Below are 25340 nucleotides of genomic sequence, written 5' to 3' on the forward strand. Positions count from 1 at the left end.
TGTATGCTGGAGTAAAGTGTGCAAATCCCTGGCAACTTGAACGTGTCTTTGCTTCACTGAAAATTGTCAGTGGTTCCCACAGGAAGATCATGGTCGCTAAATTGCATCTCTATACAATTATTAAATAATTAGTATGGAAAGCTGAGAGTACTAATGTATTATGAAAAGACAATTGCTAGTTCAAATAAAGTTATGGTTATAGGAGCCAACTCCTGGAAGCTGTGAAAACTTTGCTGTTAGTTACAGGTTGTCTGGTCTTTACACTGTTTTGTTAAAGCATTTTTAGGAAAGGAAAGAAAGTCATTGATGCTTAATTTGCAGTGCCATTAACTGCCAGATGTGGCACAGAGCAAAAAGTGTGCATGCTCAGTTCAGAGGGAGGTAGGCGTATACATTAGATTAATTTTCCCTGCTTTCTTCTTAAAAATAAATATATCACTTCTGGGGAAGGACAGAGCTCTGATTAGGCTGGAGCTAGAAATGCTGAGAGAAGTGTTTGTAAACATCTCCAGATGTGGAGGCAGAGCTCTCATGTAAGCTTGTGCTGTGTGTTTCCCAGTCTCAAGTAAAACAGTCACATCTGTATATTAATATTCTTTCAGCAGTCTAGACCTTTCTGTGGTCTGTTTCAGAAGAAGCTTAAATAACTGTCCTGTCTAACTCATGGGTGGACAAATAGTAGCTTAAAATATGAGGACATGCAGAGCAATTTCAAGTAAAACACAGCAGTTGTTACACACAGTGGAGTCAGGTTATATTTTAGTCTGAGGTTGGTTAGTAAGTTTTCTTTCCCTGCTAGGCCAGTGAGAGCATTGTGCTTGTTTACTGTTTTCATTTAAGATCTTCAGTAAAATTAATGCACAAAGATATGAGATGTAGAAATGAACATGAAGGATTATTTTATCTCCACAGGGATGTTGACCAGTTTTAAAGTCATTAAGATACATGTTATTCTTTGGACCAAAATCTCTGCCTACGTGTATTAGAAAATTTGGTTTTCCCTTTGTTATCTGCCGTGTGTGTTTCTTCTGTGACTCCTCTATGGGAACGAATGACTGAGTGCCTTTTAAATGGAAAGGTGGGAATGATGTTCCGTTGTGTTCCTTGTATTCGTGTGGGCTTCTCAAGCATGTTTTGTTCCAAGAAAGAGTGTCACGGTTAAAGATGAGATGCTGATTTGTCTGGGTGGTGAAAGCTGGGCTGGGCATTGACAGCTCTAAGATGAATTTTTCTTTTTGGTATTCACTTTAAAATAAAACTGCCATAAGCAACTAGTCTATGAAGCAATAAATGGAAGCAGCAGCAGCAGATATAATGTGTTATCCTTAGCATGAATAGTGCATGCATTTCGCTTTGTGATACTTTGTTAATTAATTAAAAATGAAAGAAAGCTGAGATTGCATCCCCAGCTTTGAACAATATTCTTGTGTGCAGACCTGGTGCAGATGTGTCACTGCCCACCCACAGATGGCTTCTAATCCTGGATTTGGTCTGTCTGTTCCCTGAAAGTTTGGACCTTTGCTTTATCTACTTGGCTTTTGAAGAGGTCGTGCATAGGGAATATGAAAGTTATTCATCCTGTTGCGTGTAAGCAAAGCCATTTCCTACTTGTTGCTGATTTTTTTTTTCTTTTTAACCTGGACAGGCTTGAGGATGATAATCTAGTTTCATTATATACTTGGAATCATTAATTTGTTGTAAAATTTAGACCATTCATGCCCTGTGCATATCTGTGACCTTTTAGAGTGTTTCTAGTTCCAGTCTACTTGAGCAGCTCAGGAGAACTTAAAGACTTGGTGTTTTTATTTTCACTTTTCCCATATTACTGGGAGAGTGGGTGATTAGCAAAACAATATATGTACTTGTGCATTTGGTAATGGGTTACTGGTGGTTTAAGCTTGTCTTATTTTTTAAAAATTTTGAATGTGTACTCAGAAAGCTGGTCTTGCACATGTTCAGCAGGAGATGTGGCTGTGTTTTTGTTTTTTAGAAGAAATGCACTAAAAAGAAAATAATCTGTATTTCCTGTATTTAATTAAGTTCTTACATCTCCAGCTCCAGGAGACTGTTATCTTACACTCTTGTCAGCTGGTGAGGCCATGCGTATAGTGAAATACTCGGTGGCAGCAGACTGGTTAATCTAATTACTCTCAAGTAAAGGGTGTGAAAACAAAAGTATTCATTTTAATTTTGTGTTAATTCATAGTCATCTTGGCCTTTATTTCCTTCCTGTTTTGTTTGGGATTATATAAATGAAAATTTGTCAGTCTTTAAATTTTTGCATGGTTTCAGTTTGTATGCAAAATGTATTTATGAAAGGCAAGAGAAGAGGACTGATGTGATAACCACGTTAGATGTATGTTTATGAATTAAGTCATTGTGATGGTAACTTCTGCTCTGTTATTCAGTGCAAAAAGTTGTGCAGGGACACTGCTGGGCTTTTGGGTAATTCTGCACTTTTCTTGGTCTGTAACAAAGGCACCAGATATAATCTGTGCAAATCCACTATTGTTTTAAACAAACCCAGTTTAGACTTTGGGGTTTTCTTTTGGTGAGGTGAAAGCCATATTACTATTAATGTTTGCTCTTCCTGAGGGAGTTTAGGTCAGCTCTCCAACAGTGTGTTGGAGGACTGTTCTCTAGTGATTGTTTGGATGTACCTTTCTCTCGGATCTTCATGTGACATTTTGCCAATGGTGCTTGGTGAAAGTGTTTGAGCAGTATTTCAAGAAACTTGTGGAACTGAGTATATGTTGTTAAGCACCTTCCAGTACCTAAAAAGGCTCTGAGAGAGCTGGGGAGGACTTTGGACAAGGGTGCATAATGATGGGATACGAGGCAATGGCTTTAAGCTTAAAGAGAGTGGGATTATGTATATTGGGAAGAAATTCTTTACTGTGAGCATGGTGAGACACTGGCGCAGGTTGCCCAGAGAAGCTGTGGCTGCACAATCCCTGGAAGTGTTCGAGGCCAGGCTGGGCAGGGCTTGGAGCAACTTTGGAGCAACAAGGTGTCCCTGTCCACAGCAGGGGGTTGGAATGAAGTGGTCTCTAAGATTTCTTCTAACCCCAACTATTCTGATATATGACTCTCTCTCTCTCTCTCTCTATGTATACATGTACGTTAAGACTGCTGTATGTATATCCCAAATAACATGAGACCGCTTGCAGATTTTGTGATTTACTGTTATTGGCTAAATGTGTAGCCTGTATATTAAATTCACGTTTTAGGAGCAGTGGAATTTCAAATTTTATATGTCTCTCAGCTTGCTCTTGATTAAATAGATGGGTTATACAGATATCTCTTATTGATTGTAGAAGAGCCAGTGTGAGTTAGTACTGCTTGGTAATTTCAGGGTGGATATGGGCATGAAGGAGGGCTATGAAATGGAAGTCTGCCTGGGTGTTTCACTGTGGTGAGAGGGATGGGCCTGAACCTGATAAGAAATGACTTAAAATTTGATTCCCTCCACTGAGAACTCTTTTGTTCTGCTGATTCATATGGAACAAATACTGTTTTCTGTTGTGACTCTTCAGTGTAAAAGACATTGAGATTGCAGGAGATGCTTTAAAATATATTAATTATTATATACACATTTTAATATGCATTTTTAACTATACATTTGATTGCAATATTTTACTTATGGGAAAAGAATTTATAAAAGCTGGACCTCTTTGGATACAAACTCATAATTACCAGTCCAGATAGTGTTAATCAGAAATTATCTTCTTTCTAGAGTTCATGATTAAAATACAGCACACTGAAATAATCTGTGACCTAATCTGAACATCTGAATTCATTTTGTAGAATATGGCAAACAGCTGCATTTCAGTTTGGAGTTAAAACAAATACAGTATATTGACCCATTGAAGATTACTGTAAGCTTTTCAGTTCCATGATAGCTGTACTTATTGAAGAAAATTGATTTGAGAGTGCTTCTGCTTTTGAATGATTTTTTTTTTCTTTTTTAATGTCCGGAAGAAAGGAAATAGAACATACGGAGGATGGGACTTTGATGTGTAAAGAAGTTAATTATCTAAACCATCAAACAAAACGTGGGCTGTGGAAGTAATTATTGTAAAGGGTCTGATGAAGCCTGACAAGCTGTTGGTTTTTTATGTCAAGAAAATGCTGTACACCTGCTTGATTTGAAAGTTAAATCGTTTGGTTGCAATAGGAAGATCAAGTTTTTGGTGAAGCAGTAGCCAATAAGCTTTCAGCATTCAAGCCTACTGATACTTACACACATCTACAGCCCTACAAGTGTTTTTTAATTAAACTGTTCTTGTCCACTTGGAGGGCAGGAAGCTAGGAAAGGACTTACCCCAAAACAGGACTTGCATGAATCACAAATCTTACACTGTGAGGAGGCAACTGTGGAATTGTCCCATGGTTTTTGGGAATTTTGGGAGAATGCTTCATAAATTAGGAGAAAAGAACCTCATGGATAAAGCAAAATGTCTGTCATGGATGGTCAAAGTAAATACTCATATATATGATATTAAATTAAATTAGTTTTTAAAAAACCCTAAACTTAAAGCCCCTTTAAGTCTTTGTAGGCTTCGCAGTTTTTAAATATTTTTTTTTTTTTTTTAAAATTCACTAATTTGTCTGTTTAGGTTCTGACTCTGGTAATTGCTGATTATGGCAACACTGAAGCCTAGTGTGTAACTACTCATGTGATTAAAATCAGACTTTAGTGGGAGCAAACTTGTGATTAAAATTACACATGTGCTTAAGTGCTTGCAGGATGGGGACCTAAATTAGAATCTGCTTGAAGATGTACAGAAGTCTGTGAAAATCTACTTGAAAGCATTAATAAAAATAAGTAAACTTATGACACCAAGTTGGGTGGGAGTAGGGAGGCTGTACAGAGGGATCTGGACAGGCTGGATCAATCAGCCAAGGTTGTGAGGTTCAACAAGGCCAAGTCCTGCATTTAAGTCACAATAACCTGGTGCAGTGCTGGGGGCAGAGTGTTTGGAAAGCTGCTTGTTGGACAAGGTCCTGGGGGTGCTGTTTGGCAGAGACTGAACATGAGCCAGTGTGTGCCCAGGTGGGCCAATGGTCCAGGAAGGCCACTGGCACCTGGCCTGTGTCAGCAATAGTGTGGCAGCAGGACCAGGGCAGTGCCTGAGCCCTGTGCTGGGCACTGGTGAGGCCTCATCTCAAACCCTGGGTTCAGTTTTGGGCCCCTCATGACAAGAAAGACATTGAGGTGCTGGAGTAAGTCCAGAGAAGGGCAGCAGAGCTGGGGAAGGGTCTGGAGCACAATCCAGTGAGGAGCAGCTGGGGGGCTCAGCCTGGAGAAGAGGAGACATGGGAACCTTCTTGCTCTCTGCAACTCCCTGACATGAAGGCATAACAAGGTGGGGGTCAGGCTCTTGTCTCAGGTAACAAGTAACAAGTCAAGAGGAAACAGTCTCTAGTTGTATTGGGGAGACTTAGATGGGACATTAGGGTAAGTTTCTTCATGGAAAGGGTGGTCAGGCGTGGAGACAGGATGCCCAGGGAAGTGGCTGAGTCACCATCCCTCGAAGGATATAAAAGACATGGGACAAGGTTTACTGGTGGAGTCGGCAGTGCCGGGTTAATGGTTGGAATCAATTCTATGATTCCATCTAAAGCATGAACGGCTTATTTTTCGTTGTTTGTCCAGCTGTTGTTGTGTCATTAGCCTTTCAAAGCACGTTACTTTTTGAAGGTGTTTTATGCCTTGTGTATAGACTAGTATAAGTTTTCTTCAACCAAAGCAGAATATTTGGGATTGATTGCAATGCTTTTAATGGCATTTAATATAAATCTGGTCCTGTAGTTTAAGATTGCTTTTTAGAAAAGTAATCTATCTTAACCTTTGGACTTTAAAGTGGAGAAGGCATCTCTTACGGCACAGCAAACTATATCAACAGATAGCTTTTATTGTCATTACTACTGCTACAACTAATAGTACAAGAAATGAGCAGTACAAGTCAACTGTTACTTGTGTGCAACAAGCTAGAAGAGAAAGAAACGTAGTAGGAATATATCCTGTTTATCAGGAGACTTACACAGTGTGCAGTTTTTTGTTAAAACATTAAGGGAAAAATGAAACTCCCTTTTACATATTTATGGAGTTTTCCATAGTTCAGTTTTGCTAAGTCAGTGTTTTAGTAAATTAAATATTTTTTTTAAATGAAATAGTTCAAAGGCATTTGACTTGCATATTGTTAAAGAGGAAAATGTAGATGCACTAATTACTTCATAGAATAAAATTGTACTGCTTTTGGTTTGGAGTTTTTGAATGAGAAATTTATATAGAAAAGCTGTAAACTATTTTGAATAAATATAGTCCCTTCAGTCCTATAAGTATCATGGTGTTCAAGTCTTACTCTTTTTAATGCATTTCTGTTTTAAGGATTTTAGTGTGTGTACGTAAAACTGGTGTTCTAGAAAGGAAGGTTGTGATGTCTGTGCTCATCAAGTTTTAGCTTTTTCTGAGAATTTCTTTTCCTCCTGTTAGTTCAGTGGGTGTGATTCACTAATGGTGAGGATACTGCAGGAATGTAAGAGGATGGTTAGGGTAGCAAGATACTGGTGCGAGTACCATCCATTCCAGAATAGCGGTGTTTTTATCTTAATGTTTCTTCACTGGTGCTCTTAGAATACCTCTAAATGGTATTTCAGAAATAGTGCATGTTTCCAACACTTTGCTTACAGTAAACATGAACTCTTACATTTTCTGCAGTGTCTCACATGGGATTCTTTTTGCATGCAGAACCTTTGCCTGCAATTCTACCCCTAATAGCTTTTATTCCCTTCTGAATAAGTAGTGTGAAACCTACATGTGCTCTCTTGGAAATGAAATACAAGTATTAAGTGCTGTTATTTCTTTGTTTACTCAGATGAGCAGCACTGTGGCCAGCCCGATGTCAACAGTAGTCTCTTCAAGCAGTGGAAGAAAATCGACCAGCTTTACCCCTGAATTGCAGAGTATGATGTGAGTAACCACTCAGAATATCTGGTAATGTCTACCTTGTGTATTCATCTTTCAGGCGATTTCTCAAAATGTGTAAATAAGAGTGATGAGGGGGGAAAAAAGAGCGAGTATTAGTGATGGAGCTGTTAGTATTTTACTTCTAATTTGTAAAGCATTCAGAAGTGACTTGGATAAATCAAAACCACACCCTTTCCTGAAAGGAGAGAAAATGCTGCTGAGTAAAGAAATGCATTTTTAATGTATCCTATAGAAGTCTTTAGAGACCTGTATTTCTCAGTCCTTCATCAAAGAAAACTAAGCTTCCTGTTGTCATATATACTGCTGTAAAGAAATATTTTGTATTATCATCTTTCAGTGCTAATACAGAAAGGTAGACTGCTGAGATCATAATAGTGCTTATGGAATTATGATATGGTATACTTGGGTTTTAGCAGACAGGAAGTAAAATTGTTTAAAAATATAGGTTATTCTTTTAAATTAACAGTGGATTCTTAGAAACCCAGTTCCAAGCTGTGGCATTATATGATTTTTTTTTAGTTTATAACTTCTAAAGCTTTGCATGCTGTTTAAATAGGTGGGTTTTGTTGGTCTTAAAGGTACTTGCGTAATCAGAAGGGTTCCTTAGAAGAAGTCTTTATCTTGGCTGGTAACTTGCTACACTGGGCTGGCTGCAAATCTTCACTTTGTAGAAAAGTAACAAGTTGATCAGACAGTTTGACCTGCCATTACACAGCATTTTCCCCCTTTCTATGTGTATCCAAGACACAGAACTATGGGGATGGCAAGTAATTATCCTGTTCCCATGTGGCTTTGTGCTCTGATTTATCAAACACTTTAAAGAATGTTTCAACTTGAAACTGAGAGACATCTAACCAGCAAGGCTGCAATGGCTCGTGTCTAAAGTGCTCATTTAAAAAATACATGATTGGGAATGTTAGTTATGGAGTGGGGGGAGAGGATGCACGTTTGGCAGTTGCTGAGGTCAGCGGCACATAAAAGGGAGCTTTGCTTTATGAAACCTTGCAAAAGTGTCTTACAGGACTTTTCCCTTTGTTCATTTGTCAGAGTTGAAAATGAAATGGAGAAAGCTAATCCCAGGGTACTGACACATAAATCCATGGTTTCAAAGGATAGTGGTAATCACTGGCTCTTTTCACTGAAGTCTTGGCTCTGAAATACTGTCCAGGATGGAGTTTGAGATAGGATGAGATAAAGAAGGATGGACTTAACTGTAACTTTTGGACTAGTGATCTTTACTTGGAGTGATCTTTACTTTTCAGTAAACTTGCCAGTATTGGAAAGCTGCTTTTTACTGTGTTACTGCTTTTTTTTTTTAATTAATTTTTAATCAGCCATATATAAATCAAAATAGTTACAGCATCCACCTTCTAACCCATAGATCTATAACTATGTTTTAATTACAGGGACAACATATTTATTAAAATTACAGATGTTTCCTGCTTGTTACCATGATTCCACCCTTTTGATCATTTTACTTTAGGCCATGAATTGTTGAATCATCTATTAGTTCACTTGCATGTGGCTTTTAATATATTACCTTGTGTGAGTTATCATTTTTGGGTAGTCTTATCTGAAAGTTCTACTCCCTTCCTGTTTCCATTATTTTAAAGCTAAAGATTAGGAGAGGAAGAATCTCAAAGCTTTATTTTTATTTATAAGTATATAAATATTTTTGTGCCAGTTGCCTCCTGTACCCATAAAGAGGTTAAAGAATTTCAAAACTCCAGAGATAATAATTTACCTACATAAAGACTGCATTTGGCTTTGTAACGTAATAGAATTATATATCTTAGTATTGCTGCATCATATTAGAAATGCTTTTTGCTTTTCTTTTTTACTTTTAGGAGATACAGGATTTTAGGCAGGTTAAATGCTGGTGAGAACAACTCTGCCTTGCTTTCAGTCACACCTTGCAGATTCACCTTCACTGTTGTGTAGCAGTTTCTGATCTGAATTGCCACGTGGGCAGTAGATACATAAAGAGTTACTCGCCTCTGTGAAATTTCATCAAGAGTTCCCTTTTTAACAATGGAAGATGCAATTTGTTTTCAGTTAAATGACCTTAAGAGACTGATAGATTGTTGTCCAGTGGAGCATGGGATACATTCCACTGGAGTGTTTTTCAGTTTAACATAAGTGGGATGCTGATTTTTTTCCCCTGTGTGTTGAATCATCTAAAGTAGATGAGTAGGTTGATACAAACCCAGTGTTCTGCTGTACTGAGTTCTCTTCAGGTACAACAATATCAGTGGTCTCCTTTAAGAGAACTCTGTTTGGTTATTGTTCACATCTATTAAAGTGATCTACACTGAAAAATACAAGTGTTTGTTCTCGGTGGAGAAAATACGTGTAACTGTGCTTAAAAGACCAAACAGCAGCCCTGAAGTTCAGAGTTGCAGCCCGTGCATCAATTTGGATCAGTGTCTGGGGAGCCTGGATTTTACTGAATTGTGGACTTCCTGATAAAGTATTTTGAAACTGCCTTCCCTGCCAGTGTACACATGATTCTGTCAGAACGTAGAAGTTATTGTTGGCCATAGAAATGGAAGGAATAGACATTTTCCTTTTGCTTCAGAACTGGTGCAGCTATCCTTTGAAAGCTGTGCAAACAGATCTGCTGTGCTTTAGAGTAACAGTTTTCACAGCTTCATTAAACCAGCAGGAACTGAAGAAATTCCTTGACTGAGGACATTGAAAGTTACATTTTTATTGTTTGCTGGGGAAAAAAAGAGAGATTTTTGAAAATGATAAAGTGCCAGGGATGAACTGTGTAGAGAGAAAAAAAAGACAACTGTTTCCTTTGGCCTGGACCATAAAATGAAGTTGTGCCTTTGAAAGAACTTCCTATGCTCTGACAGAAGCTGACATTTTCTATAAACTACATGATTTAGGAAGTCACGGATTCCCCCATTTAGGCAATTTATAACAAATCCATGCTGACATCTTAAGATCCTGGGAGATAGTAAAGACTGGAGCATTACAGTGAAAAAAAGGTAACAACTACTTAAAGAAAAGAAAATAGAAGCTGTGTCTACCTAGTTTGTTATTGTGAAGTTGAGTAGGGTCACCTATTTCCTGTTGACTGTCATCCCTATGGATTGATCTGAAGAGTAACTTCAACTTGTCCTGCCTTTCTCAACAAAAGCATTTGTGCAGCAAGAGGGTGAACTCGGGAGAAATGATTCCTGTGGAGACATTAAGTGCTAATCCAGAATGGCATGTGGTAGTTTGTGCAGATGTTAAAAAATGGGCTGTTGGATTTCAGGGACTTGAAAGGCGGAGGGAACACAGAGAAACAGTATTTTTGAAGAAGAATATAGAATCCTGTCATAACCAAGTAGCAAGATCTGTAAATCTGTGGATAAGGATCTCGTGGTTGGAAGGTCAGATCTTTGATTAGTTTATAATTTGTAGCTCTGAAGTGCTGAGTCAGGGTTTGATTCCCTGGAATGCTTAAATTTATATGTAATGCTAAGCTTGTGGTTGATCCTTTTTAAAGTGAGGAGGTTATTCATGTGTTACATCTGTTAAATACACTACACCTGGTTTTGAACGACAGCATTATTAGGGAATGAGCTGAATCCTGTTGCAGAACTGTGTTTTTATGATAAACCCGGAAATGTTTTTATGATAAGCTCAAAAATGTTTTTCTGATTTATTTAAGAAGGCAGGAAATGTATAGGAATCTTGAAATTATAAAATACTGCAAAAAAGCTCTCTTAAATTGTGTACAAGGTTTCCATTGTATACATATTTGTATTTGGATGTTTTATTATGCTACCACAGAATGTACAGCAGTAGGTGTTAATAATTAAAAAAAGAAAAGCTTTTAGCACATCCAGTGCATTTTGCCGAGGTTTATTTTATAACTTTGTTTGGCTTATCTACAGCCTGTTTCCAAACTCACTGCTAATGTGAGGTGAGTTGTGCTTAAATTATAGTTCTGCCCAGTAGATTCACGACCATGATTTCACAGTAGCCATTAAAATTTGTGATTTGGTAGAGATCATCTATTCTGTAATATAAGCATTACTTAAAGAGTGAGTTTCTGGAAATCCTGACAGTCTTAAGACTTGTGTTGAACAATTTGCCGATACAAAGGGAGGTTTTTCCCCCTCTCAGTAAAATGTCTTGATTTCTCAAAACTCTTATAACTATTTACAAAAATACTGATTACCGTGATCTGATGGTAATTGACAAATTGTTTTTATTGATTCATTGCAGCTTTTTTACCCTGAACACTCATATACAGAAGGAGCAGAGGCCGTTCTCAAGATTAGTTAAAGTTATCAAAGGAATACTTTTGAAAGTCACATAAGATTTTCTGATGGCAACATATTTAAAACTAACATGAATCAAACACTTCAGTTTCCTACACCGTACACTTGATCCTGTGGGTGAGCCAGTAATTTTATGACAACTGAACATTTGTAGGGTTGGGCTCCAGGTTGATAAACTTTTGAATTCTGTTCTATAAACTACTAGCTGGTTAAACTTGCTTATTAAAGAACGTGTTTTTTCGTGTACTGCATGTTTTGAGTCTCACTGCCATTGGTGGTGGTAGGCTGTATTACCACGACAGTGCAAGCTGGTTGAAAATGCTGTTAACTTTTAATTCAGGGCAAAATGAAAATTCTATGAGGAACCTGTTTATTTTGGCTGAAACCAACAGCTTGAAGCCCATCAGGGTGGATGCAGGAATGGGACACATAAAACCTTCCTGACGTTACTGGAATTCATTTGATGTGCAGGGAGGTAACTATGGAGGATGCAGGTGTTGGAAGAAAACCTTAAATACCTGCTCAAACTGGATTCTTTTCTGATATAAAAATTCTGTAAAAATCCATAGTTCAGGTAAATGGGTGACCATATTTGTCCTTCAGGCTTGTGGCAACGCAAATCATCAGCTTGATAATACATTACTTAAACTGAATCAAGGGGCTGAAATATATTCAACCACAATGCCCAGATTGTCTGGTAATGTTGGGAATAATGTGCATTAAAAGCTGCCTTTTTTTCTTTTTATGTCACTTGAGTACATATAAAATTAATGAAACTTAGATTTCCAATTATTTTGGTTTCATACCAAAAATCAAAATTTGATGTTACAAGGCTATAAAGATAAATTTTAATGATGGGAGTACTGGAAAAAACAATTTTAATTGAGTTTTTTAAGACTTTCTGGTTATCGATTATATTTGCAGTAGTTAGTATTAAAGTAATAGTATACATTGATAAAATACCAATTTTAATATTGCTGGTAATTGATTATGTATTTCCAGAGAGTGAAATTGGGTTTGGGTGTTTACTCAACTTTCTCCAGCTTGTAGTTTATACCCATCTCTGATATGCTTCAGTGTTATGTTAGTGTGCAGTAGAGATCTTAAAACAATAAAAATCTTCATATTCTCTTTTTATTTATGAATATATTCTTTATAATATTTTTTCCTTTAAAATCTAGCAAATTATGGGAGAGACTTGATAGGGACTGGGGGCCAGTTCTTTTTAACCTTTATTTCCTTAAGTGTCTTTGGACCTCTCTGCCTGACTCTTGGGATATTTACCATGATCCCTGTTACTAAGCATTTGAATGGTTCCTCAATATTGTCAATAATATTTCCCAGTTCAGAATAGGTAGTAAAGAATGATTCTAAACCCGTGGTCACTCATGGAGTACTTAGTTTGAACATATTTTATTTCAGACTTATGTTGTGTATAGGAAATAAAATTCCGTGCAGTGGGATCTATACAATGTACTCGGTGCTACTCTTTGTTGTGTGTTGCAACCTTGTACCTTGTCAATCAAATAAATTATTTTATGGCTTCTTCTAATTATTTAGGATTTCTCTTCCTTTCTGAGATGACAACAACCTAAGGAATAGCACTCTAAATTTTTGAATGTGAAGTGAAATTATCAGAAGTATGGTCTCCGAACTTATCCTTTCTCTCCCTGATGTATTTGGATAACTCCTGCTGACTTGAGCTGAATTACAGTTTCTTCAGTACTGAATGCTCTGGAAGATCTCACTGATTTTTTTTTTTCCCCCTAGCATTTGATGCTAAATTTATTTTCAAATATAGAAGTGTAAATTCTGTTTGATAATAACAGTGCTTATGTGCTAAAAGTGTTTTCTTATTAGTGCGAAAACTCAGGGAACTTGTCTCACTGCTGAAGAGATGCCCACTGTGTGTAAGAGTAAAGAAATGCTGTGATTCCTGCAGGTGTGCTGTGCCAGACTGGCTTGTGTTTGTATGTCAGTCTAGTTTTGAATATCAGAATAAGTATCACCCAAATACTTCAAATCACTCAGGTTACATGCTAACTAAAAAAATAATACACAGTATGCATTTCCCGGTGTTTACTGGACATAATTTACTGTTGAATATTTTACCTGAAGTGTTTTATTATATGACTTAAGGTATTTTTTAAAATATATTCCCTGTCTGATTTTCTAGATCTTGTCCAAAATCTTTCTTGTGAGCTGTTACAGTCAGCGGCTGTTTGGTTTTTGATAAACATCTAACTTTGTTATCCCAGTCTTCAAAACAGGAATTTTCTTATTTCTCTTGGTGACAGTGGATTTTGTTGCTAAGTCCAGTTTGCAGTTGTTAAACTGTGCCCTTGATTATTTTGTGGTTTTACTATTTTATATTTCTGTTATACTCAGATGTATCAGTTTGACTTGGCCTTGTGAGGCAGATATAAGCATAAATGTGAGAGCTGCCATTCCCCTCATGCCAGGTTCCTCAGGAGGTTTCCCCTCATGCCAGCTTCAGTTCTTCCCCAGGAAAAAGGGTTTTAGAGTGTTGGCTTTCGTATGTCTTGGGTTTCATGGAATGCTGAGCACATGCAGACCCTGATTCTTCTTGAAACAAGTAAATGATTATAGTGACTAGAAAGTTATGCTGAATAGACAGTCTAGATGATTGTTTTTAATAAAATGGTCCAGAACTTGTCTAGCATGCAACACAATGAGCCTGAATATTATTAATAATATATTAATAATAATTTATCTTACTGTATGATGAGATATAGTAGTACTCACACAAGCCTGTTATGACTGTTACCTTATGGCTCTTTTGGCTGTATGCTTATCCCTTTCTGCTTTGAAGCTGATCAGTAAAATCATCTGACCTTGGATGGTTCGTTTGGAATGATGGTGGAAGAAAACATCAGTAATGACCTGGCTGAGGCAGCGCTTTGGTTAACCAGACTGTAATTTGGGACTGTCAAGAATTTCTCTATTCTGTCCCATACTTGTTTACCATATTTGAACCCAGAATTGTGCTGAGATTGCACTGTTCAAAAATAACCAGTTTAGCCTACTGAGCTGAAAGCCCTCTCTGCAAACATACCCAGGGCACTTTTCACCCCCTTTTAGTAGTGAAATGACGGCGGGGCAGCGGCAGCAGATGCAGTGCGTGGTTATCAGATCATGTGTGGCTGTTCCTGCCCACCTCAGTAAATACATCAGATGAGAGGGGTATGAGAGAGAAAATGAGGAGCAGAGCTAAGTTTTCCTTTTATAGGTGGGATGGAATACAGGGAGGACGTTTGTTAGAGAGAGAAATTACTACAGCTTGTCCTGATGCGGATGTGGTATTTTCAAGCTTTTAAAGGCAGAGTCTCCTCCGTGCACAACTCAGCAGGATTTTGCTGAGGAGGCCTGAGAGGGTTTGCACAACTCATAATAAAAGATGTAAGAGCTGAAAATGGAGTGAGTTTCAAAGGAGCTATTTGGACATTCATTTTCCAGGCTTCCATGTTTCTGTACCGCATTTTATTAAAGTGTGGGTATTTTAGACCTCCCTTCTGTAACACCGCAGTTTCATTTTACCTTTTAGTAGTGGAGTTCACTTGAAAGACAGGCTGAACTTGACCTTATTAGTGTCAAACAGTCTGAAATACATTATCTCTTACTTCTCTTCCTTTGTTTTTGTTACTGAGTATCCTGTCCCTACTTATGAAGGGGCAGGAGGTGATGGAGGATCCTAATTAACGTATGGAGTAGTACCCACACATAGAGCAAAGAAGTTGTTGAGTGTCTGTACAGACTTATGAAGGAACATTCCTGTAACTAATTTCAAAATTACATTTGTACTGAAAGCCTGCAAAAGAAACACAAGAAGGATGTTTTTATGAGGGAAGACTGGAGAGATTAATCTGGGTAACAGTTTTTTCTATAAACAAAATTAACTGAAGTCAAGCATTAGTCTGGGTTTATGTGTATCTTGTGTTTCTGCTCCACTAGTACTTTATTTTTCTCTTGTCAGTTCAAAGTTAATGTAGGTTTTGCAGTTCATTTGTGAAATCATATTTGCTAAGTATGAGAACAGTTCCTCTAAGGTTACTATGTGCACAGTTCTACTGAGTGCTGAGTTGCACGCAGCTTCTGAAGCAGATCCTGTGTTTGAAATTTTGTTTTGAATTGAAATATTTTACGATATATGGTTCCAGGATTCTGAGCTTATATTCCTGAAACTTTCTGGTTTTAAGTTTTGACAGGTTGCTTTAAAGTATCATCTAGTACCTAAGTAAAAGATCATAAAATTTGGAAACGATCTATCCTACTTGAGTGAAGATGTACATATATTGTAACCAGATACTGTTTAAGCCGTAAATTAATGTTAATTAAATTCAGCATTTTCTACCTTTTTTTTTTTTAATTCCCCAGTGTAATAAATTGTAATACTTTATTTCTAGCAGACTGAACCTGAAAAGCCAGTTTAACTACAGCTGTGACCATAACTGGCAGATGTCTGTTCTGAACTGCTGAAGTCTTTAAACTGCAGCTGCTTGCATCACACATTTAATTCAACTACAGGTTGTGCGTGTCATCATGCAGTATTGTTACAGACATTATTCATCCATACAGAACAGAAGAGAGGTGGGCACTATAGCTGTTATTGTCTTTTTCATTCTTCTGAAGTCATTCCATCCTGTGGAAATATTTCCAGTTGCGTTAGAGAATTAATTGAAAATTTCAAGTTAGAATGTAAGTGACTGGAGTTTGAAGGAGAAGGAAGAAACTGCAGATTGCAGTGTCCAAGGTGGCAGACTTCCTCATCTAGGTGCTATTTCTGGCTCATTCAGCTCTCTGCTCCATGGCTTTGGAGTGCAACACTTTTTCTTTTTTTAATTATTGTTTTTTTTATTCCTAAAGCACAAAATCTGTATAATCCTTCCCAGGTTTTGAGGAACTGATGCTGAGTCTGGTACATGTTCTCATGGGAGGTACACGATAATCCTTAGTGGTCAGAGAAATGTGCTTGTTTTTCCTCTATCACTGCGAGTTCAACATAGTAATTTAGATTATGACGTTCTCCCTAAATTGGTCTGTAAGGTGATTAGTTTATCCCTGAATCCCACACTGGCTCTGGGACCTACGATGAACCAGCTAAACAGTGATAGATGAAATAACTTCTCTTCCTGCATAGTTTCTAGCACTTTATAAAAACAAGTGTATAAATGGCTTTATTGTATGCCTAATTTTCATCAGGTTAATCAACTTACTCTTCCATTTGACTTTATTACATATATAATAGATTTAAATCTCACTGTGTGTGTCTATTATGAAGCTGATTTTAAATCCTGTAGACCAGTATTTGATCTTTTCCTGTGTTTCTGTAGGACCTTCTATAATGATGCATGAAGGTGTTGCAGTGATTAGAAGGGGACCCACACTCCCCTCCACAGCTCCCATGGCTGGGAAATAACTGAACAGTGTCTGTTTTAGCTTACCATTTAGAAATGGTAAATAATAATTTTGCAGTTGTGATAAAACTGGATGGCAGAAGTGGCAGTCAGACCATTGGCTAATCGGGAAGTGGGTGGAGAAGGGACAAGGAGAATGGTCTGATGGGACGTGCTAGTTTATTATACAAAATAACATGGGCCATTTCTTTAACATGTTAGCAGTGATGAGCTTCTTTTAGCTTTAAAAATCACCACTACCAAAGATGTGTAGTTTGTGTTTAAAACTTGTTTATTCTTTTGCAGAAAATGCTGAGCAAACAACTTATTTGCTCTCTTGACGTGGTGACTTATTTTCCTTCTTCAGTTTTTGAACAGAAAGCTCTAAGGACTGGATGGTGTTAAAAAGCAGCAGTTTCTGACCTAATGTACCCTTGTCTGAACGATAATGTTTCTTTGTTACTTATTTTTAGCTCGGATTGTTTTTCTCCCCTTTCCCCCAACATGATTTGTACAACCTTTAAAAAATTGAGTAGTTGTGGTTTTGAATCATCCTCTGCTTCTAGACTGAATGAGTATTTCTGAAGAAGCACAGGATTGCTTGTGAGTGGACCTTTTTCTTACTTAAAAAGGCAACAGCCATGACAGTCCTACCCCTGAAAAAAAGAAGGAAAGATGTAGACCCCTTGTAGGCTGCATTGTGACCCTGGAGAGGACAGTGTGTTAAGTACTTATTTAGTTTTGTCCCACTGGTATATTGCTAGCAGATGTCCTTTGTTTTTCTTTTACTATGATTCAGAGCCATTTGGATAAAACATTTTGAGGGAGTGTATTTTGGTCCTGAAATAAAGCATGACTATCCATTTAGAAACTGCAGTAATACTTCATTATGGATCAGTCTATATTTGACTCCTTGTTTGTGTGTAAAGCCTTTAGTATATCTAGTACAAGTCTTAAGTACTGTTATTTGTGCTCTTGGTGAAACACAGCAAAATAACATGAAAATCTGATGTGTAAATACTGATTAAAAGAAAAGTCTTACAGTAATAAATTCCACAAAGTATAAATAAAGACAACTGGCTTTAAGTGTGGGACAAAACCAACATGGCAAACTATTTTTTTCTTATTAAAGTAGTTTATACTTTTGTACTAGAAAAGATGCCTGTTAATTCTACAAATGAGGTAGATCCCTTCTAAACCAACCTTGTAGTTTTAATTGTTGTGTTGTTCTTATATTCTGAATTACTCACAGGAAATCAAGAACCTGAAGGGTTGGCCTGTGCTTTTTTACGTCCTCATATTCTATGGGTTTTCATTTAAATGGGTACACATACACACTCATTCCCAAAATTGCCATTATTTCTACATCAATTAAATAATAATAACATAGAATGGAATAACAGAAAAAAACCAAGGTTAAGAGGGACGTCTGGAGGTCATTTGGTCCAGCCTGCCAGATTCAAACCTTAGATCTGGTTGCTCCACAACTATATGAGAAAAAATGTGATTTTATTTTATAGTCTACTCTGTTAACTGCTAGAGCCTACAGTAGTAAACTGCTTTTTCCAGTATAGCCCAGCTACTGTAATTACTGTGGAAGTATTTTTAAATGTAGACTAGACCTTAATATTAAGCAGCATCTAAAATTACTAAATAATATTAGATTTTGATTTTCTGGAAAGTCCCTTTCACTAGCCAAGTTGAGGAGAGAATACATAGTCCTTATGGAAGGTATGTAGCAATGTGGTTTAATATGTGACTCCATACCTATGACTTTTTCTGCTGGACTGCAAAGCTACTGCAAATGTGCACTTTAAAATGTAGACATTGGAGTAATTCTGCATATTTCGCTGAAAATGTATGTAATGTTAAACACCCCCCACACCTCCACAAACACTCTTTATTACCTGTTTCTAATTCTTGGAGAACCTGCACAAAAACCAGTGTTAACTACTATTTTACAGACCTGCTCTTCAGTTATGATAAAATATTCTGTGTTACTGTCAAAACCAGAGTATATTTTATACGTCCACTACAGTGCTGAAGGCTACTAAAAAGAGATTTTTTTAAATAAGGAGTTTGAGCAAACCTGGAGACTTGATAAAGTATATTGGAAAGGGTAAAAAAATACCCTTTTTATTTCCCCCTCTTTTTAGGAAAAAAATGTATTCATGTTTTCATTAAAATAAATTTTGTCTATTCCTTTCTCTGCGTGCGTGTATATAGGCTTGTGTACAACCATAACATTTAGCTGACTTCCAGTTAATATGAATCTACTTGGCTATCTAGGAGGAAATATGGGAATAAAAATATTAGCATGAAGGAAGAGAGTGATCTGTGAGAATGCATTTTCTTAGTATCCTTCCACTCCTCTATTACTTTAAAGAATTTAGTGTTTTTTCCCTCTCTTACTAACTGTAAGTTGAATGTGTAATATGAATGTGTGTAGTTGGTAGATTTGTTACAATCAGGTATTTCTTCTACATTTTATCTAATAATTTGGTAAGGCAGTTCAGTCAATAGCAGTGAAGGCAGACAAATAACTTTGTCTCTTGATTTACAGCCTTGGTAATTCCAATTTACCCTTGATAGCAGACAGATCAGCTGTGGAAAAATCAAACTCCATGTAGCTCTGAAATGTCTAATACAAATAATGCTGCTAAATGTAGCTGTATGTAAATTAATTTTGAAAACTGTGAGGGTATAAATGCTGGTTGTCCGTGAATGGGATGAATTAGGACAGTTACAGAAATAGTATTGATCCTGGACTAGGCACTTGCAGGTCTGTTCATGCCAAGTGCCCTGGAATTGCGAGGAAACAGCCCCATGTAGTGAATACTGAAAATCTGCTGAACTGAACCAGCTTTGATACAAAGTTAAACAGGGCTCGATGCATATCTGGTGACTTCAAGAGAAAGGCTCTGTAGAGGTTGGCAAACTTCTCTATTCTCTGTTTCTCTGTTAAATACCAGTTTTATTCCTTCAAGAATGAAACTCTCTTTTGGAAAGAAATGTGTTAAAACAAGCTCTGCCTGTGAGTTTGCACTGGCAGGATCCTCCACTCTGCCTGCCCAGGTAGTACCTTCACATACTGCTGCAGTTGTGTGCCCAATGCTGAATTTAAAGTGACAACTCAGTATCTGTTGGGTCCTGTTATGGTTCAGATGACTGAGAAGATAAGTGATCAATTTATAGAAGGGGAGATGAAACTCTAGGGGTTCTTTCTAATGAATTATAGAATTATTTTTGAAAAAGCAGTTCAGTGTTTGAATAATCAAAGTCAAGCATATTTCTGGAGCCAGGATTAGGATGGCAATATTTATCTTTGAATTCTTAAGACAGATAAAAATCAAAAGTCCAAACCACCAGCTATTTTTCTTGAATGTTTAGATTAATCCAGAAAAATAGACCAAAATTTTGCAAATGGCTTATTTAAACATGGATTGATTGAACTATTGAAGGGGCATTTAGTTTCCTTCTTAAAAAGACTTCTCTGTGTAGAGACATAGGATTTCAGGGATAGTTATTAATTGATTTGTCATTATGATCCTTTTGAAACATGGAAGTCATAACACTGTTTTATCAACTGGAAATTGAGGCCCTGGGCAGAAACTCCTGGACACCATCTAGTTTTAAATGGAGCTCTTTGTCCTTTCCTTATCTGTTTTAATAAAGCTTTCTCCACTGTGATTGATGTAGGTGATGGTGAAATGTGTTTGGTATCTGTAAGGATGTCTGATTTCTCTGTTGGCAGCACTGCTTCCTCCATTCACACACAAGTGAAGATAGTTGTCTTAATAAAAATAAAATAAGAATTAGACTTTTTTTTTTTGTATCATCCTTTGTTACATGTAAGTTTGCCATGTGGCTTTCCATGTGTGCCACATGTTTCTTGTATAAGCATCTACTATTAAAGACAAGTGTTGGTAGCTCTATCACTAACACTTCACATGCCCTACAGTGAAAAGCCAACATCCTCTCCAGCTGATGAGACCTGTCACTGCTATTTTGGTAGTCTTTTGTTGCTTTAAATGTGGGGTGATGAAAGCATGAAGAGCAGCTGCTACTACTTTAATCCTATAGGAGAGGTAATATTCATGTGTTTTTATTTGTGATCGGTGAAAGACTCATTTCTTTCTTGTTGGAGATGAAAAGAAAGATGTTGGGAATGTTTTAGTGCTGATTGTGAGAACATGGCTGTCACTCCTGCACTTGAGAAATTCGAAAACCAGTCCACCTGTTACAGCCAAAGGAGGAGAAAAATTTATTGCAGAGAGTTTTAAACTTCCAAACCCCAAACTTAAGTGTTTTTGGACTGAAGGAATGAGTAAGTATCAGCACACTTTTGAAACTCTGCAGTTTAGTTTTTGCATGTAGTACAGGAGTTACAATCTAAATTACTGAAATTATTCTGATTATACTTGATTAGAGCTCATGCAGCAACATGTGCAAGAAGTCTATTTTTTGCCAAATGGAAATGTCAATTTCAAAATGGTCTTGGTGAGTTGGTGGTCTTTCCTTTCACCAGTATGTCTCAGTGCTGGTCTTTTGAGACTGTTGGTAGAAGGATCTATGTGATTGTCTTCTTATCTTCTTAACCTTACGGATTGGTATGATCAGTCTCAGAAGAAGTGACTCCAATTCTTATACCGAAGTCTTGGTCAGGACCTCTGTCTTGAAGTAATTAATTTGATTTATAAGACAAAGTTAGGTGAACTAAATTCAAATCTACTTAGAATTGAAATGCCAGAAAATAGTTTACCTGTAAAGCTATTAGTGTTCAGACAACTGATGAAGCACATTTTATTTAATTTTTTTAAAAGGAATTTTATATTTTATCTGAACCAGAACAGGGCCACTTTGCAATGAAGTCCATTAGTTGAGTCTTGTGGCCATTTCTACCATCTGACTGTAAAAAAAAAAAGGCAGCTGTAAACACAACTAGTTAGTTGAACTAGTTGCTATGTTACTGAAGCAGGACTAAGCCTAAGTAACTTAGTTGAGGTTTTGAATTTTCATTTTTAGTAATGTGTAATGTTAAAAAAAATAAAACTCATTGTTCAGTGTATTCTCACAGTTAGGATGTGTAATTTTTAAATTTTTTTAACTTATTTTTCCCCACTCTTTTTTGTTTGTGGAGTCAACGTTTGGGTGCTTTTAAACTTAGCTGCGGTTATCTTGCAGACATTTAAACATTACTCTTAACAGGAAAAAAATAAAGGTGGAAGTGATTCCTGTTCTTAACTGACTTGTTTGACAACTAATGGTTGAACTCAGTGAACTGAGGTCTTTCCAAACCTAAACAATTCTATCATTCTATGACCTTTTTGTTGTAATTGCAGATTAAAAATGAGTTGTGCATCACTTACCAAATTCAGTAATAGAAACTGAAAGCATTGTAAAGAGAACTTTACATAGTGAGAACAGACTGTGAGCAGATTATTTGGATTATTTTGGATTTTGAATAGTATATTAACCTGGGCTTTGCTGGGAATGAGATACAAATAACAGTATTCACTGAACTGTTATTCATTCCCTTTTCATTCAGAATAGATCCTTCAGAGCAGCTGAGTCACTGCAAGGTTTCCATCCTACGTTTTTGTGTGGGAACTTGATGATGTACCAAAACCCTTACCTTTATCAGGGAGTGTTACTTGTTAGTCACTGAATACAAGAGGTGTAGGACTGGGAGGGAACTAAAAGATTCCACTTTTTCCATTTTGGATCACTGAGACAGGATTACCAAACCATTCTGACAGCCAGCTGTCTGATCTGCTCCTCACTCCCTAGTGAAGGAGATTTTTGGGCAATTTCCCCAGAACTAACTTTGTTCTCGGACAGTTACTCCCCTGTTTCTCTAGAGAAATGATGCTGTGAAAAGCTGCCTTTTTTGTGTTGTATAAAATAGTAGAGGAGGACCAATGAGTGTCAGTGACTCTGGATATAATGTGAAAATAGGTTGGATGTGGAGGATGTATTTTATCACTTCCTAATTGTTTAAAAAATAAGTAAATGTCTCAAGACACAAATAGATTTTAGAAACTACATAGGTAGGGCTCAGACCTAACAGGCCCAGCTAATCTAAGTCCTGTTGTGGCATACATGGCATAGCTGCAACCTGCCATGGAGTACTGAACTCTTTACTTCTGATTTCTCCTTGTCTTTCACCACAGTACTAAGGAAGAGGTGATTACCAGTCACTAAAAAGTGACTTACTCAGTTCCTTTAACCTTCTCACGTTGATCATGGTTTCCTAAAACTGTTATTAGCATCTTACTTTCTCCCAGTGTTTTGGGTTTTGTTTTTTTTCCCCTTCTCCCTTGACAGGTGGTGTCCAACAGGCCAAGAAAAAAAAAAGTGAAAGAGTTCTTTTTGAGTGAAACAGTGCAGATCAGTGAAACATGCAGAAGCCATCTCCTACTTTTTGTGTGTAAGGCAGACCTGATGGTATATCTGAGAATGAACTGAACACCTGGCCCCAGTTTAGCTTGTGACCCTTTTTAATTTTTACATTTTTTTCAAAATTACCCGTTCTTGAGAAGGTTATTCACCTTTTTCCAAACAGCTCATTCTCTGAGTCTGCACTTTTACACTGATCTGTTTAATCCTGGTGGTTTTGGGCTTTCTCTAATTGATCAAATTTATTGTGTTGTCTTCAAATATTTGTGTCTTCCAGCTTGATGTCATAGTAAACTGGAATAAATACAGTTTCTGTTCTCTCATCTCTGCTGAGTATATTAACCTAAACAAAACTGAGCATAGCATATCTCTGTGGACTCTTAAAATATCTTGTATTTTTCTTGGGAGTCATTGTTATCAGCTACAGTTTGCAATGCTCTGTTCTGCAACACTGACTCACTTCTGCCTTTCAGGTTCCTTTGGATAATATGTAGGCAGCATAGTTTTTTTTCGGAGACCAGGTTGCTTTGATTATTAGTAAAAACTAGGCAGCAGAAAGTCAGTGTCTCTGTGAAATAAATAATTTAGGTTTATGTGGAATTATTTGTTCTTAATTAATCCATTTTGCTTGTGTTTTCGCCTTGCTACTCTGCCTCTCTGTGGGTTGAGCCTTTCAGTCCATTCAGAATCTCAGGCCTGGCAGTGTTTTCATTGAAGAGTGTCTGTGTATGGAGGCAGATGCAGGACAATACTTTGTATACAGTGTAAACTCTGCTTTTATGAAACTGGCTGAGAAAACACAGTAATCAAATCTTTTTGTTCAAAATCCCATGTGGTGCTGTTGATACACCCAAGCCAGTCAGTGAGTTTTCTAAAATGTTTTGGATTTTTTCTGAATTTTTAGTTGCAGCCAAAACCAGTTTTCTGATTGAAACACTTTCAGGATCTAGCCCAAAGAAGAGAATAGCTATGTTTGGTGATGGCATAATTGTTAGCATTGCTTTTCTCAGGTTTAAAATATGCTTACACAAAGAAAGTGGAAGCATTTTGCTGAAAAATGCTGCTAAGCATTTTTCCAGCAAGAACCAAAATTACCAAGTCCTGATGTTGTGAGTCATCAGTGTGCCTTTCTATTATTTATTTTTTTAGAATAGAGTTCTCAAATATACATCAAAATAAGTGATGCTTGGAGCAGCTTTACTTTGGGCTAAAACACACAGATGCTCAGCAAGGTTGAACTGATGGTGCTGTTTATAAAAGTTCTGCTGTTGTTACTGATTTCTGTTATTGTATAAGGGTCATAACTACGGACCAATATTTTATGGTAGACACTGAACAAATATGTAACAAAAACATAATCGTCAAAATTCCTGTTAAAGAAGTGAAATATTCAGTTTTTTCTTAAGAAGCTGTCTAGAATTTTCAGGTGGCACTGGCTTCTTTGTGAGACCAGGACCTCTCAAAGGCTTACCAGATAACCGTTGCCATGTGAAAATCAGACAGCTGAAAAACCTTTAGTAAGGTGCTCACATTCTTTTTTGCTCATTTGAAAGTAGAAGAATCTGATTTGTGATCATAACACCTTCAAGTAGGTTTGGAATCAGCTTCCTGTGGGAGTTTTGCCCTGTTCTATCAGAAAATAGAGGAAATGGTAGACTAGTGTGGAGATACTGGGAAGCACCCTTGAAAGAGGAGACCAATGGCCAAGAACTGGCATTTGAAAATGGGGCCAGACCTGTGCTCTTGTCTTTCCAGACTTGAGGTTGAGAAGATCAGAAGCATGAGGGATGGAGAACCCCAGAAGACAAGTTTTCCAAAGTCAAAATATTTGGCTGTGAAATGACATTCTCCTGCTACGTTCACCATCAGAAAATGTGTGGAGAATCTTTAAACCAAAAAATTAATCTACTGGGAAATGTGGAAGAATTATCAGAATTGTGATAAAAATAAGTTGTGTTACCCAAATTACAACGTGTGCATTGCCTGACACTTGGTGCTCCGGCCACCCTGAGCCTCTGTGCTGTCACCAAGGACAAGGGTTTTCTGGTGTTCCTCTCTTTGTTGTATAATCCCTGTTGCATGTCAAAGATAACTTTTCCTTATCTCTACAGTTTTCCTACTGAAGTCCCTATAAAGCAGCCCAAAGGCTACTGCCTCCTGACTTTGTTTTCCCTTACTGAAAACACTGAAATCAAGTTTTAGGATTCCTGAGTAATCACAGTTGCTTCTCTGCTAGTCTGCAGATGGAGT

The 25340-nt window shown here is 37.2% G+C and overlaps 2 protein-coding genes across 8 annotated transcripts in view; one reads left to right on the forward strand and one right to left on the reverse strand.

Moving 5' to 3' along the window:
* RUNX2 (RUNX family transcription factor 2) overlaps positions 1-25340 on the reverse strand; it is a 222919-nt gene that overhangs the window by 184464 nt on the left and 13115 nt on the right. The window lies entirely within an intron of this gene.
* SUPT3H (SPT3 homolog, SAGA and STAGA complex component) overlaps positions 1-25340 on the forward strand; it is a 261690-nt gene that overhangs the window by 3705 nt on the left and 232645 nt on the right. For 3 of the 6 annotated variants that reach the window (XM_050316040.1, XM_050316041.1, XM_050316042.1), the window contains exon 2: positions 6882-6976. In XM_050316040.1, coding sequence (XP_050171997.1) covers positions 6882-6976 — 95 coding nt within the window. Of the gene's footprint in view, positions 1-1447; positions 1588-6879; positions 7001-25340 lie in introns of those variants that run through there. The other 3 variants (XM_050316044.1, XM_050316046.1, XM_050316045.1) reach the window with 3 other exon arrangements.

This window comes from Myiozetetes cayanensis, unplaced genomic scaffold (genome assembly GCF_022539395.1).
Source record: "Myiozetetes cayanensis isolate MyiCay16 unplaced genomic scaffold, myiCay2020 scf2-11, whole genome shotgun sequence".
In the NCBI taxonomy this organism is placed as follows: Eukaryota; Metazoa; Chordata; class Aves; order Passeriformes; family Tyrannidae; genus Myiozetetes; species Myiozetetes cayanensis.